Raw genomic sequence first — 16,492 nt, 5'->3', positions numbered from 1 at the left:
AATCACCTTTTTTCAAGCTCCTGTTTAATGTTAATATTTTGACCTCTTCCCATGAATCATGAATGTTCTTAATGGCATCTAGAATGGTGAATCCTCTCCAGAAGGTTTTCAGTTAACTTTGCCCAGATCCATCAGAGGAACCCCTATCTATGGCAGCTACAGACTTATGAAATGTATTTCTTAAATAGTGAGACTTGAAAATCTGAATTACTCCTCATGACCTGCAGAATGAATGTTGTGTCAGCAGGCATGAAAACAACATTAATCTCATTGTACATCTCCATCAGAGCTCTTGGGTGGCCAGGTGCGTTGTCAATGAGCAGTAATATTTTGAAACGAATTTTTTTTTTCTGAGCAGTAGGTCTCAACAGTGGTCTTAAAATATTTAGTAAATCATGTTGTAAACAGATAATGCTGTCATCCAGGCTTTGCTGTTCCATTTATTGAGAAAAGGCAGAGTATATTTAGCATAACTCTTAAGGGCCCTAGGCTTTACAGAATAGTAGGTGAGCACTGGCTTCACCTTAAAATCACCAGCTGCATAAGCCCCAAGGAAGAGAGTCAGCCTGTCTTTTGAAGCTTTAGAGCCAGGCATTTTCTTCTCCTTAGATCTGAAAGTCCTTGATGGCATCCTCTTCCAATAGCAGGTTGTTTTGTCTACATTGAAAATTTGTTGTTTAGTGTAGATACCTTCAGTAATGATCTTAGCTAGATCTTCTGGATAGCTTGCTGCAACTTCTATATCAACAGTTGCTGCTTCACTTTCTACTTTCCTGATATGGAGATGACTTATTTCCTTAAACCTCATGAATCATCCCCTGCTAGCTTCAAACTTTTCTTCTGTAGCTTCCTCACCTCTCTTAACTTTTTTTTTTTTTTTTTTTTTTGCGGTACGTGGGCCTCTCACTGTTGTGGCCTCTCCCGTTGCGGAGCACAGGCTCTGGACGCACAGGCTCAGCGGCCATGGCTCACAGGCCCAGCCGCTCCGCGGCATGTGGGATCCTCCCGGACCAGGGCACGAACCCGTGTCCCATGCATCGGCAGGCGGACTCTTAATCACTGTGCCACCAGGGAAGACCTCTCTCAACTTTTATAGAATTGAAGAGAGTTAGGGCCTTGCTCTGGATTAGGCTTTGGTTTAAGGGAATATTATGGCTGGTTTGATCTTCTATCCAGACCACTAAAACTTGCTCCATATCAGCAGTAAGGCTGTTCCGCTTTCTTATCATCCTTTAAGAACTTTTCCTTTGCGTTTGCAACTTGGCTGACTGTTTAGCACAAGAGACTTAGCTTTCAGCCTATCTCAGCTTTCAACTAAGCTTCATCATTTCTAGCTTTTGATTAAGAGATGTGTGACTCTTCCTTTCACTCGTACACTTAGAGGCTATTGTAGGATTTTTAATGGCTAATTTCAATAATGTTGTGTCTTAGGGAATAGGGGGTCCTGAGGAGAGGGAGAGAAATATAGGGGAATGGCTGGTTGGTGGAGCAGTCAGTGTACACACATTTATCAGTTAAATTCACTGCCTTGTATGGGTGCAGTTGTGCTGCCCCAAAACAATTACCATAGTAACATCAAAGATCGCTGTTCACAGATCACCAATAACAAATATAATCATAATGAAAAACTTTGAAATATTGGGAGAATTTCTGAAATGTGACATAGACACACAGAGTGAGCAAATGTTATTGGAAAAATGGTGCCAATAGTGTTGCTCAACACAGGGTTGCCACAAACCTTCCATTTGTAAAAAAAATGCACTCTCTGCGAAGCCCAATAAAGCGAACCTCAGTAAAACGAAGTCCGCCTGAATGACACACAGTAAAGTGTGCTTTTAAGTCTCTGCATGTTTCTTACTTCTTATATGATTTTATAAAATATTTAGGAGTGCTTGGTTTGTTTCTTGTTTCCTTGTTTATCATGATTTGGATGTTTCTAGTTTGTTATAATAAAATGGAAGCTTGTGCGCAAAGCATTACTGCATAATAAGACATCACTCTTCATAGCGACTTTATTCTGGAGGTCAGCACAGTGGATACACTCGTGAGATCTCACTTTAATAAGTATCTTTGTAGTTAACTTCAATATTGGCCTTGGGCCTGATGCACTATTTTAATTCTAAAGCACATTTGGGAACTTTACAAGTATCAAGAGACATTTCCACATCCTTATCACACATTCCTCTGTATTTTAAACAGGAAAACTTATTGTACCAGATAAAAAGAATGGTTTGGTTAAATAAAATGAGTACTTCTTAGCCTAGGTTTCAAGAGAAAAGAGGTGAAGACTTGCCATTTATATTGCCATGCTAGACCATGAGATTTGGAAAGAGATAGTATATGCAGTAACATTTTATTGAGCTTTGTTCTTTTCCATTTCTCTGCTTATGCCAGATTTCTGATTTAAGTATCATTTACTTGTATGGCTCATGGAATACTGGTAAGATGTAAAGAAAGCTTTTCATTGCTTCCTTGTAAGTTTTTTCAATAGAGAACTAAGGTCTTTGGTTCATGGTGGTTTGTATGCACATAGAGTTTTGCTATGTGCAGGTTTGGTTGCAAGAACCTTGCATAATGTTACATAATATTTGGAAAATGAAAAGGATAGTCATGTATCTAATCCTGGAAAATTATTTGATCCTGGTGAGTTGCAACACAACTGCCAATAATTATATAAAGGCTTAGGAAACAAACACTCCAGAAATATATGACAAAGAAAAAAAAGCATCTAATTATCATAATAGAATTTTATGACTTTTTAATGAGCCGACTGTTTGGGAAGTATTATTTTGGCATAGTTTTAAAATGTCCTGATGGATTTTATTACCCAAAATTATAAAAGAACGGATTTCTTTACATCAATACCACATCCTTGCAGATTGTATCTGTAAGTTTGTTGACAATGCTGCCAAAGAATTTATTTTGCCTATCCTATCTAAGTAGAAAGATAAGTTTTGGCAATAATGACCAATGACATTGAATTTAGAAACTATTTTTGGTATTTGAGTAAATTGGCGTGTTCCTTACAAAAGGGGAAAAATTTATGTACTTAATTTTATACCTTCAGGTAAACAAAGTAAATAAATTTTACTACTGTGAAGATAATTTAAACATTATAATCTAATTGCTTTATTATTTACTAAATTGTCCCAAATTTGATAAATTGAAACTCAAGCCATAAAAGATAAGGCGGGACTTAGCTGTTATATGACTTTAAAAAATGTGTTTCTGATGGCGATATAGAGATTAATCTGAAAACATTCTGCTTTACTTAAGATTTTCCATGGTATTTAAATGAAGACTGATGGCATTGGATTTTGCTGCTAATTGGCACCTCCAGCTGAGTTAATATCAGTTTGAATGAGCTTAAGAGGCATAATCAAAGGGAGATGAGTGCTCTGCTTAATGTTAGTAAGATTAAAAAAAAAATTCAAAAATAGGGAAAAAATAAAGATTACTAACATTAGCAGAAGGTGATAGACTGAACCCTCTCAAGGGAAACACATCTCCATTTAAAAAATCTCATTATCCAAACACAGCCTTAGAATATATTTTCTTCTTTTATCATATGTCTTATAAACCTGCCGTGCATAAAAATGTAGCCAGTGGTAGACAGCTCAATATGTTAAATAATTTAACACTCCCACTACTTCAGAAAGCAAAGGGAGGAGCTGGAGGGAGTGAAATGGAAGGAACTGTGTATATATATATATATATATATATATATATATATATATATATATGTATGTATGTAGGAACTATATTATAGTTTCTAAAATATTTCCATCTTGGTGTATTGTAAATTGAACCACAATAAACCAAAAAGTTAAAATGGTGTGTTTTCTTCCTCAGGAATTTATACGTTTGGACTGTTTGCTACAGACATCTTTGTAAATGCCGGACAAGTAGTTACAGGAAATCTGGCTCCACATTTTCTCGCCCTGTGTAAACCCAACTACACGGCACTTGGGTGTCAGCAGTATACGCAGTTCATCAGTGGGGAAGAGGCCTGCACGGGCAACCCGGATCTCATCATGAGAGCAAGGAAAACATTTCCATCCAAAGAAGCGGCTCTCAGTGTCTATGCAGCTATGTATCTGACAGTAAGTAAGAATTAGAAACCATTCTTAGTTTGTCTTTCTGGTAATTCTCCCAAAGCAGAAATTATTTCTCCCTGCCATAATGGAAGTCACAGTAACAGCTTTCTGCAGGACATTTAATTTATTTTTAATGATAGCTGTTTGTACTGTGAATAAAATTAAGTCAGTTGACTCTCGTGAGATTATGTGTGGGTATTTGGTTGTATTAAAAAATATAGCCATTAGCATTTCCATTTGAGAATATGTTTGTCTTTATTATTAAATAGGGCTTAATGGAAACAAATTTGTCCTATAGCAGTTGCCATAAACTTGTAATAGTGCAAGTAAGAGAACTACCCAGGCCTCTTAGCCACCTACTCAAGTTCTAATGTTCTCTGGTGAAGGTGGGGAAAGAGGCACTCTTTTTCCAGAAAGTTCTTTTGTTATTGGTAACTATATCATCTTAATATCTCAATGAGTGTTTTAATATTTTCTCATAGAACTAACCAAAATGCCCTTAAAAATCATATATATTTTCTTTATTCTTGAGTATTTGTCATCATTTTAGTGGTAGGAGCCAGGCCCTAAGTGCTGCTATCTTAGGACATTTAGGTGGAAGTAAGTGGTCAAAGCTGAATGCATTAATGACAGGCAGGAGTACAAAGAAGGGCAGCCTTGGCAGGCAGCTCTTGACCCCAGTATTTATATCCATCAGTCTTTCCCTCTATCACCAGAATGTGCCTTGCCAGCTATAAGGTTGAACTCCCAAAAGTGTGCTTTGAAGGCTTTTCCATAGGTACAATAAAAAGTGCAGAAAATTTTTCCTTTCGGAGTTCTCCTGTCCAACAATGCCAATAACTACTTCTGATTTCAGCTCATTGATGAGACCTCAGGACCAATTTGAAAACAAATTTGATAATTTCTGATTACTTGACAAAACGCAGAATTATTTTTACCTTCAACGAGCTATTTGATTATGGAAATGTTTCTAACGCTCCTGATGCAATCTTGTCAGTTTATCTCTAAAAGAGAGAATATCTGCTGTGATACTTCTACTTGAGATTGGAAATAAAGGTTACTAAAGAAAGGACAATTTAAGAGAGGAACTATGGCATCATACATAACATTCACGATGGCACGGTAATTTTGGAGGTCATAAGGGTGTGTGCATTTTTTTTTTTGTTGTTTGTTTGTTTTTGCGGTACGCGGGCCTCCCACTGCCGCGGCCTCTCCCACTGCGGAGCACAGGCTCCGGACACACAGGCTCAGCAGCCATGGCTCACGGGCCCAGCCGCTCCGCGGCACGTGGCATCCTCCTGGACCGGGGCACGAACCCGTGTCCCCCGCATCGGCAGGCAGACTCCCAGCCACTGTGCCACCAGGGAAGCCCAGGGTGTGTGCATTTTAACATTTTAAAAGTTTTTAATCCAAGCTAATCTACCACTCACTACCTGGACTTTTTTTTTTTTAATTTAATTTAATTTTTTTTTTAATGTACAGCAGGTTCTTATTAGTCATCCATTTTATACACATCAGTGTATACATGTCAATCCCAATCTCCCAATTCATCCCACCACCACGCCCACCCCCCGCCGCTTTCCCCCCTTGGTGTCCATACGTTTGTTCTCTACATCTGTGTCTCTGTTTCTGCCCTGCAAACCGGTTCATCTGTACCATTTTCCTAGGTCCTGCATTAGTATATGATATTTGTTTTTCTCTTTCTGACTTGCTTCACTCCGTATGACAGTCTCTAGATCCATCCACGTGTCTACAAATGACCCACTTTCATTCCGTTTTATGGCTAATATTCCATTGTACATATGTACCACATTGTCTTTATCCATTCGTCTGTTGATGGGCATTTAGGTTGCTTCCATGACCGGGCTATTGTAAATAGTGCTGCAGGGAACATTGGGGTGCATGTGTCTTTTTGAATTATGGTTTTCTCTGGGTATATGCCCAGTAGTGGGATTGCTGGGTCATATGGTAATTGTATTTTTAGTTTTTTAAGGAACTTCCATACTGTTCCCCATAGTGGCTGTATCAACTTACATTCCCTCCAACAGTGCAAGAGGGTTCCCTTTTCTCCACACCCTCTCCAGCATTTGTTGCTTGTAGATTTTCTGATGATGCCCATTCTAACTGGTGTGAGGTGATACCTCATTGTAGTTTTGATTGGCACTTCTCTAATAATTATTGATGTTGAACAGCTTTTCATGTGCTCCTTGGCCATCTGTATGTCCTCTTTGGAGAAATGTCTATTTATGTCTTCTGCCCATTTTTTGATTGGATTGTTTGTTTTCTTAATATTGAGCTGCATGTGCTGTTTATATATTTTGGAGATTAATCCTTTGTTGATTCATTTGCAAATATTTTCTCACATTCTGAGCATTGTCTTTTGTCTTGTTTATGGTTTCCTTTGCTGTGAAAAAGCTTTTAAGTATCATTAGGTTCCATTTGTTTATTTTTGTTTTTATTTCTATTACTTTAGGAGGTGGATCAAAAAAGATATTGCTGTGATTTATGTCAAAGAGTGTTCTTCCTGTGTTTCCCTCCAAGAGTTTTATAGTGTCTGGTCTTACATTTAGGTCTCTAATCCATTTTGAGTTTATTTTTGTGTATAGTGTGAGGGAGTGTTGTAAGTTCATTCTTTTACATGTACCTGTCTAGTTTTCCCAGCACCACTTGTTGAAGAGACCGTCTTTTCTCCATTGTATATCCTTGCCTCCTTTGTCATAGATTAGTTGACATAGGTGCATGGGTTCATCTCCGCACTTTCTATCCGGTTCCACTGATCTATATTTCTATTTTTGTGCCAGTACCATATTGTCTTGATTACTGTAGCTTTGTAGTATAGTCTCAAGTCAGGAAGTCTGATTCCTCCACCTCTGTTTTTTCCCTCAGGGCTGCTTTGGCTATTTGGGGTCTTTTGTGTCTCCATACAAATTTTAAGACTTTCTATTCTACTTCTGTAAAAAATGCCACTGGTAAGTTCATAGGGATTGCATTGAATCTGTAGATTGCTTTGGGTAGTATAATCATTTTCACAGTATTGATTCTTCCAATCCAAGAACATAGTATATCTCTCCATCTGTTGGTATCATCTTTAATTTCTTTCATCAGTGTCTTATAGTTTTCTGCATACAGGTCTTTTGTCTCCCTAGGTAGGTTTATTCCTAGGTATTTTATTATTTTTGTTGCAGTGGTAAATGGGAGTGTTTCCTTAATTTCTCTTTCAGATTTTTCATTATTAGTGTATAGAAAAGCAAGATATTTCTGTGCGTTAATTTTGTATCCTGCAGCTTTACCAAATTCATTGATTAGCTCTAGTAGTTTTCTGGTGGCATTTTTAGGGTTCTCTATGTATAGTATCATGTCATCTGCAAACAGTGACAGTTTTACTTCTTCTTTTCTAATTTGTATTCCTTTTATTGTTTTTTCTTCTCTGATTGCCGTGGCCAGGACTTCCAAAGCTATGTTGAATAATCGTGGTGAGACATCCTTGTCTTGTTCCTGATCTTAGAGGAAATGCTTTCAGTTTTTCACCATTGAGAATGATGTTTGCTGTGGGTTTGTTATATATGGCCTTTATTATGTTGAGGTAGGTTCCCTCTCTGCCCACTTTCTGGAGAGTTATTATCATAAATGGGTGTTGAATTTTGTCAAAATCTTTTTCTGCATCTATTGAGATGATCAGATGGTTTTCATTCTTCAATTTGGTAATATGGTGTATCACATTGATTGATTTGCGTATATTGAAGAATCCTTGCATCCCTGGGATAAATCCCACTTGATCATTGTGTATGATTCTTTTATGTGTTGTTGGATTCTGTTTGCTAGTATTTTGTTGAGGATTTTTGCATCTATATTCATCAGTGATATTAGTCTGTAATTTTCTTCTTTTGTAGTAGCTTTGTCTGGTTTTGGTATCAGGGTGATGGTGGCATCATAGAATGAGTTTGGGAGTGTTCTTTCCTCTGCAGTTTTATGGAAGAGTTTGAGAAGGATGGGTGTTAGCTCTTCTCTAAATGTTTAATAGAATTCACCCGTGAAGCCATCTGGTCCTGGACTTTTGTTTGTTGGAAGATTTTTAATCACTGTTTCAGTTTCATTACTTATGATTGGTCTGTTCATATTTTCTATTTCTTCCTGGTTCAGTCTTGGAAGGTTATACCTTTCTAAGAATTTGTCTGTTTCTTCCAGGTTGTCCATTTTATTGGCATAGAGTCGCTTGTAGTAGTCTCAGGGTGGTTTGTATTTCTGCAGTGTGTGTTGTAACTTCTCCTTTTTCATTTCTAATTTTATTGGTTTGAGTCTTCTCCCTCTTTTTCTTGATGCATCTGGCTAATGGTTTCTCAATTTTGTTTATCTTCTCAAAGAACCAGCTTTTAGGTTTATTGATCTTTGCTATTGTTTTCTTTGTTTCCGTTTCATTTATTTCTGCTCTGATATTTATGATTTCTTTCCTTCTGCTAACTTTGGGTTTTGTTTGTTCTTCATTCTCTAGTTCCTTTAGGTGTAAGGTTAGATTGTTTATTTGAGATTTTTCTTGTTTCTTGAGGTAGGCTTGCATTACTATAAACTTCCCTCTTAGAACTGCTTTTGCTGCATCCCATAGGTTTTGGATCATCGTGTTTTCATTGTAATTTGTCTCTAGGTATTTTTTGATTTCCTCTGATTTCTTCAGTGATCTCTTGGTTATTTAGTAACGTATTGTTTAGTCTCCATGTGTTTGTGTTTTTTAACTTTTTTTCCCTGTAATTGATTTCTAATCTCATTGTGTTGTGGTCAGAAAACATGATTGATATGATTTCAATTTTCTTAAATTTAGTGCGGTTTGATTTGTGACCCAAGATGTGATCTATCCTGGAGAATGTTCCATGAAGAAAGTGTAATCTGCTCTTTTTGGGTGGAATGTCCTATAAATATCAATTAAATCTAGCTGGTCTATTGTGTCATTTATAGCTTGTGTTTCCTTATTAATTTTCTGTTTCGATGATCTGTCCATTGGTGTAAGTGAGGTGTTAAAGTCCCCCACTATTACTGTGTTACTGTTGATTTCCTCTTTTAGAGCTGTTAGCAGTTGCTTTATGTATTGAGGTTCTCCTATGTTGGGTGCATATATATTTATAATTGTTATATCTTCTTGGATTGATCCCTTGATCATTATGTAGTGGCCTTCCTTGTGTCTTGTAACATTCTCTATTTTAAAGTCTATTTTATCTGATATGAGTATTGCTACTCCAGCTGTCTTTTGATTTCCATTTGCATGGAATATCTTTTTCCATCCCCTCACTTTCAGTCTGTATGTGTCCCTAGGTCTGAAGTGGGTCTCTTGTAAACAGCATATATATGGGTTTAGTTTCTGTATTCATTCAGCCAGCCTGTGTCTTTTGGTTGGAGCATTTAATCCATTCACGTTTAAGGTAATTATCACTATGTATGTTCCTATGACCATTTTCTTAATTGTTCTGGGTTTTTTTGTAGGTCCTATTCTGCTCTTGTGTTTCCCACTTAGAGAAGTTCCTTTAGCATTTGTTGGAGAGCTCATTTGGTGGTGCTGAATTCTCTTAGCTTTTGCTTGTCGGTAAAGCTTTTGATTTCTCCGTCAAATCTGAATGAGATCCTTGCTGGGTAGAGTAATCTTGGTTGTAGGTTTTTCCCTTCGATCACTTTAAATATGTCCTGCCACTCCCTTCTGGCTTGTAGAGTTTCTGCTGAGAAATCAGCTGTTAACCTTATGGGAGTTCCCTTGTATGTTATTTGTCATTTTTCCCTTGTTGCTTTCAATAATTTTTCTTTCTTTTTAATTTTTGTCAGTTAGATTACTATGTGTCTTGGCCTATTTCTCCTTGGGTTTATCCTGCCTGGGACTCTCTGTGCTTCCTGGACTTGGCTAACTATTTCCTTTCCCGTGTCAAGGAAGTTTTCATCTATAATCTCGTCAAATATTTTCTCGGGTCCTTTCTCTCTGTCTTCTCCTTCTGGGACCCCTATAATGCAAATGTTGTTGCGTTTAATGTTGTCTCAGCGGTCTCTTAGGCTGTCTTCATTTATTTTTATTATTTTTTCTTTATTCTGTTCCACAGCAGTGAATTCCACCATTCTGTCTTCCAGGTCACTTATCTGTTCTTCTGCGTCAGTTATTCTGCTATTGATTCCTTCTAGTGTGTTTTTCATTTCAATTATTGTATTGTTCATCTCTGTTTCTTTGTTCTTTAATTCTTCTAGGTGTTTGTTCTTTAATTCTTCTAGGTCTTTGTTAAACACTTTTTGTATCTTCTCAATATTTGTCTCCATTCTTTTTCTGAGGTCCTGGATCATCTTCACTATCATTATTCTGAATTGTTTTTCTGGAAGGTTGCCTATCTCCACTTCATTTGGTTGTTTTTCTGAGATCTTATCTTGTTCCTCCATCTGATACATCGCCCTCTGCCTTTTCATCTTGTCTATCTTTCTGTGAATGTGGTTTTTGTTCCACAGGCTGCAGGATTGAGGCTATCTAAGAGGCTTGTGCAAGTTTCCTGATGGGAAGGACTGGTGGTGGGTAGAGCTGGGTGTTGCTCTGGTGGGCAGAACTAAGTAAAACTTTAATCTGCTTGTCTGCTGATGGGTGGGGCTGGGTTCCCTCCCTTTTGGTTGTTTGGCCTGAGGCAGCCCAGCACTGGAGCCTATCCTGCTCTTTGGTGGGGCTAATGGCCGACTCTGGGAGGGCTCACGCCAAGGAGTACTTCCCAGAACTTCTGCTGCCAGTGTCCTTGTCCTCATGGTGCTACACAGCCACCCCCCGGCCTGTGCAGGAGACCTTCCAACACTGGAAGGTAGGTCTGGTTCAGTCTCCTATGGGGTCACTGCTTCTTCTCCTGGGTCCCAATGCACACACTACTTTGTGTGTGCCCTCCAAGAGTGGAGTCTCTGTTTCCCCCAGTCCTGTCAAAGTCCTGCAATCAAATCCCGGTAGCCTTCAAGGTCTGATTCTCTAGGAATTCCTCCTCCCGTTGCCGGACCCCCAGGTTGTGAAGCCTGACGTGGGCTCAGAACCTTCACTCCAGTGTGTGGACTTCTGTGGTAAAAGTGTTCTCCAGTTTGTGAGTCGCCCACCCAGTGGTTATGGGATTTGATTTTATTGTGATTACACCTCTCCTGCCATCTCACTGTGGCTTCTCCTTTGTCTTTGGATGTGGGGTATCTTTTTTGGTGAGTTCCAGTGTCTTCCTGTCGATGACTGTTCAGCAGTTAGTTGTGATTACGGTGCTCTAGCAAGAGGGAGTGAGAGCACGTCCTTCTACTCTGCCATCTTGAACCAATCTCCTCTTTGTTACTTTTCACTACCTGGACTTTTAAAAAAAATCCCATCAAGAAAATTTTTATAGTTAAGGATCAAATCCCATCCTATCCATTTTCTCTTCTGACTTCTGCACAATTTTCCAGTTACAGTTTCCTTCTTACGCTCACTCTGCTCCCAACTGTGTTCCTCTAATGTCTCCAGATTTCCGCTACACACTTGAAGGTGCTTCTAGACTTCATATGAAATCTTCTAAGCCATGCGTATTCTTTCCTATTCACTAAATTGGTTGACTGCATGTTCCACCTCTCCTAGAATATGGAACGTTCAGCCTTAATATGAAGATTTAAAACTTGAGTGAATCAGGAGCCATAAAATACTTTTCAATCATTGTCATCACACCTAAATCTGATGTTTGTATTTGTATCTGGGTATGAGTTGTAAATGTATCTGCATATACACATGTGATCAAGCCAATGACTTTAGACAAAGTTTAGAATACTCTCTGACCCCAAATACTGTGACATGGTTATCTTAGCACTGATATAGATGTTAGATTTTACTGTGTAATCAGAGTGTGCCAATGGTGGTGAATGTGTTAGTATAGTGAGATACTTGGTCTTTTTATTCTGCCAAAATGGTGTGTCTGCTGGCATTTGTTTTAGCAACTTCTTGTTTTTTTTTTTTTTAGCAACTTACCTAAAGGCATTTATTTAAATTGCTTCTGAATTATAAGCCATACTGTTCTAATCTGTAATAAACCTTTGGAGATGTTTTAATAATAATTATTACTATTATTAGCAAACATTTATTGAGCATTTGCTATATGCCAGGCATGAGTGCTTTACATTTACTAATTTATTTAATACATTACTAGTTCTTATTTATATGTTTTAAAATTTGTTCTTTATTTATCATTATTATTATTGTAATAACTGATTATTTGTATTAATTTATTGAATCCTCATAACAACTTCATGAAGTATATACTCTTATTATGCACATTTTACAGATGAGGACACTCAGAAAGTGAAGTAACTTGCCCGGATCCATAGAACCACACTTTTTCCTGGCTACAATGATTCTAAATGTTCCAGAGAGGGAATCATTAAATCCTATTAGCCCTAATATGTGTGTGGTTAGCTGAGTTCCCTCCTGGTCCTACATAATTTCAGCATACATAAAGTTAAAACCAAAGGTTCAGATGGTAGATATGTTTAGAGAAAAAAAAAATTAATAACACTCCAGCATTCGGAATTCTTCTATCGTTAAACAGTGATTCAGACTAAAAGTCAGCATTCCTGCTTGTAATTACATTGAAGGGTACTGCTGTCTTTTTAACAATAGATTCTGTTCTTTGCTAACTGCTTTTCTCTCTTCTCCACCACCCCTTTGTGTGTGTAAGTGTGGGCGGCTGCCATGGCAACTCTGAATATAACTCCTACTGCAGATGGAGGGAGTAGTCAGGATTTGCTGTTCTGTTTGAACCTGTACATATATTTCTTCCCAGCTTCACTGGAGACACCTTGGGGAAACTATATAAGAGAAATGTTGGGGTGTTTCAAATTAATACAGTCTCATGAAACACTTGCCAGAATTTTGACGTGTAGGTAAATAGGGGAAGACAGCCATATACTCAATATTCTCTGTGGAAATAGGCTTAGTGCTATATTTAGGGAGAGAGATTTGTTTAATGTGGTGAAGGTGTTATAAATGTATGTAAACACATAAATAAAAATAAATGAGCCCTAGGAGGAACTATGTGAATAAGAACTGAAGAATATTTTCCTGCTGCTTCTCTTTGTGGATTAGTAAATAAAATTAAGGAACTTGAACTCTCCCTTAGCATCTGACTTTAATTAAGGCTTTGGAGATAATTTGATCACAGAGTTGTTCTCTTTTGCTTTACTGAGAACTTTCAGGAAAAAAGAAAATCCTATGCCTAGTTTTGCAAATGCTGTCGGTTTCCCAGGAAAAAATTCTAAAGGTTATTTAACCCTCAACCATTAAATTTATAATTCAGTGTTAAGTTGCATTAGAATAATATTTAAATTTAGCTGTGTGGTATTTCTTTTCATATAAAATGGATAAAGCTTTGTTTGATTAAAGTCAAATGAACTCCAGAGTTGAGAATGAGACATAATATTTGGTGACTTTCCAGTTAACCTCATAAACCATTGAAACAAAAAGTCGTAGAATGGTCTCTTTAGGTCACTTCCAATTCTGGCCTTAGATTTTCTGAAAATCTTTTTTAAAAAAGGGAAGGGTCAGCTACATTTATTGAATATTAGTCTTTTCCCACTGTCTGTTGCCACGTAAAAAACCACCCCCTAGGGGGCTTCCCTGGTGGCGCAGCGGTTGGGAGTCTGCCTGCCGATGCAGGGGACACGGGTTTGTGCCCCGGGCCGGGAAGATCCCACATGCTGCGGAGTGGCTGGGCCCGTGAGCCATGGCCGCTGAGCCTGTGCATCCAGAGCCTGTGCTCCACAACGGGAGAGGCCACAGCGGTGAGAGGCCCGCGTACCACCAAAAAAAAAAAAAAAAAAAAAAAACCACCCTTAACCTCAAAACAAGAACTTATTATCCTCAGGACTCTGTAGGCCGACCTGTGGTTTTCTTGGTAGTCAATCCTCTTTGCTTCTCTCGTGGGTCGCATTCAGCTGACCAGTCAGCTGGGGGTGGACTGAGCTGGGACAGACCCAATAGCTGGGCTCTGTCATTCTCAAGAGGCCTTTCTCACAGGTTGTTTTCCCTGACAGAATCTTAGAGCAGCCTACCAAAAGGGCAGAGGTCCAAGCTGTAAGGCATCTTGAGGCATAGGCTCCAAAACTTGTTCAACATCCCCATCTCTGTATTCTCTTGATCCAAGCACATCACAAGGCCAGCCCAGATTGATGGGGATGGAGAAACAGTCTCCACCTAGGGATGGGAGGCACAGTAAAGTCAGATTATAAAGAGCTGAATATGCTGGGAAAGGAGGAATTTGTGGACATTAAACAATTTACTACAGTCTTTTCCCAGAATATTAGTGGAAAGCTCTAAAGTATCATTTTCTTCTCTTCCTCCTCCTCGTTGTTGGCAGATCATTCGTATCATCCTACTGTCACTTCCCACATGGCCATCTTTTATAATAAGCTCACAAGGTCCCAGGTGCAGCAATGGCTGCTTGCAGGCTGCCAAGACCAGAGTTAAATAAACACAGCCCACCGGTGTGTCTACCCCTCCTTTTGTGATGTTTTACCTACTTCTGCACAGGGCACGAGCAGGGCTTCATTCCCGGGTACAGGAATTTGGCGGAGCATGCCTATTACTTGCAGCAGTTGGCTCCATGAGACTGACTGGTCGGGGACTGTGTTTGGAGAAGAAGGATTGGGGTGGGTTAAAAGAAAAGCTCTGGGCTGCCTTCACAAATTGGTCTTCACTGGCTGCCCTCAGAAAGCCATTCCTCTAAATCTTCTCTGCTCAGGAGTAATTTAACACTGAAATGTATAAGGTCCCTGTGCTCTAGATTTCAAATGAGCAAATTTTATTCTACTAGATAATATATCAAAAAGTATTTACTGAGCACCCACTCATAATGTGGCTGCTGTGCTATTACTTGACTACCTGTGCCACAACCACTGATATTAGCCGACTGACTGACGGTTCTGCTGTCAGCCTTCAGCTATGTGTTATTGGTAACAGGTGGGGAAGGTACGAAAGGTATCGGCAAAGTACCCATGGGGTTCCAGTATTTTCACTACCATAGATCCCTTTTATAGTTTACCTTTCCCCTCCCCCCCACTCCTCCATGAACTCCATGTCTTTAAGTTTTCTATTAACACTTTCCCATCTCAGCTTAGGCCCAGATATTAAATAATGGTCCATAATAATAAAACTATAATATGCTGCTTTGAAACTGCACAATAGTTATTAAAACTGCACACATACAATTATTAAATAACAAGCAGTAAATGGTTAAAGACACATGGATACTCTACCTCTTCACCTTAATTTTACCTGGCTTCTGTAAGTGACACTTATATCTGGGTATTCGGTGATTGACCTGTGGCTTTGTAGTGGCATCTGGTTTTCTGGTCACATCACAAAAATTCCTGTGCATTCCACGACATATCAGAACCACTCAGCAGCATGAGATCACCAGTGTCGCCACCTGACTTAATATAGTTCCAGCCAAAAGCAAAGAGTTACTGACATTTTAGTTAGTGCGTGTGGGCTTGTTATGGGTAAATATACTGTTCTGTTAGGTTCGTTGAAATATTGAAAAATATGTCGTGGCATTCCATTAATACATCTGGGGTTTCTTAGGTGTCAGCAAACTCCAGCTTGGGGATTGCTGGCAGCACTTGCACATTCTAATTAGGAAAAGGGGACTTAACTATCATTGGGCAATATAATATAAGATAGCCTGGGCTGCATTATGACTTTTGTAGGCCCTAGGCACTTACATGTGCCTTCATAGGCCCCTTCTGCCATTAAAAAAAAATGACCTCGTTACTATAAAAACAAATTTGTAAATAATATACATTCAACATTTTCTTTAATATTCACTTTTTCCTTCTGATTTTAAAAGATATTAAGACAGTTTCATGGGTCCCTAGAAGTATCATGGGCCCTAGAAGTATCACTGTGCCTACGGGAGAAGTTTGTCCTGAGGATGGTACATAATAAAGCTCTAAGTGAAATATGATTGTTAGTGTAGCAGGTAATGACAGTGGGAGCCACTGAGTGTCCAGGAGGGAAGAGATCACTTCTGACAAGCACCTTGGGGAGAGCTTCAGAAGTAAGTGGTACTTGGAATGGGTCTTGGAGATGAATATGATTTGAATAGGTAAAGAAGAGGCATTCCAGGTAAGGGGACAGGGAGAGCAAAGGCCAGGAGCAAGAAACAGCAGACACAATTAGGATGGACTAAGGTGGGGAAGCTCACGTTAGGAGTATATGGTGTGTGTGTGTGTTGTGGGGGGGAATTGTGAGGTTTAAGGATTAGCAGGAATAAATAAATCAGAAAGACCTTGTAAACCAATCTGAGGCCATATGCTTGAATTAATAAGCAATACAGAGTAAAATAACGTTACAGAAGCAGTTCTTTAGAATGATTTTATTTACTTCAATTTCATTAAATATA

At 38.7% G+C, this 16,492-nt stretch overlaps 1 protein-coding gene across 2 annotated transcripts in view; it reads left to right on the top strand.

Annotated features, from left to right (window-relative positions):
• Positions 1 to 16,492, top strand: part of PLPPR5 (phospholipid phosphatase related 5) — a 126,561-nt gene that overhangs the window by 43,031 nt on the left and 67,038 nt on the right. For both annotated transcript variants that reach the window (XM_032645784.1, XM_032645794.1), the window contains exon 3: positions 3,853 to 4,103. In XM_032645784.1, the coding sequence (XP_032501675.1) occupies positions 3,853 to 4,103 (251 nt within the window). The remainder of the gene's footprint in view (positions 1 to 3,852; positions 4,104 to 16,492) is intronic.

This window comes from Phocoena sinus, chromosome 1 (assembly GCF_008692025.1).
Source record: "Phocoena sinus isolate mPhoSin1 chromosome 1, mPhoSin1.pri, whole genome shotgun sequence".
Taxonomy (NCBI): domain Eukaryota; kingdom Metazoa; phylum Chordata; class Mammalia; order Artiodactyla; family Phocoenidae; genus Phocoena; species Phocoena sinus.
The sequence above is the reverse complement of the archived record's forward strand: the minus strand, read 5'-3'. Positions and strand labels throughout refer to the sequence as shown.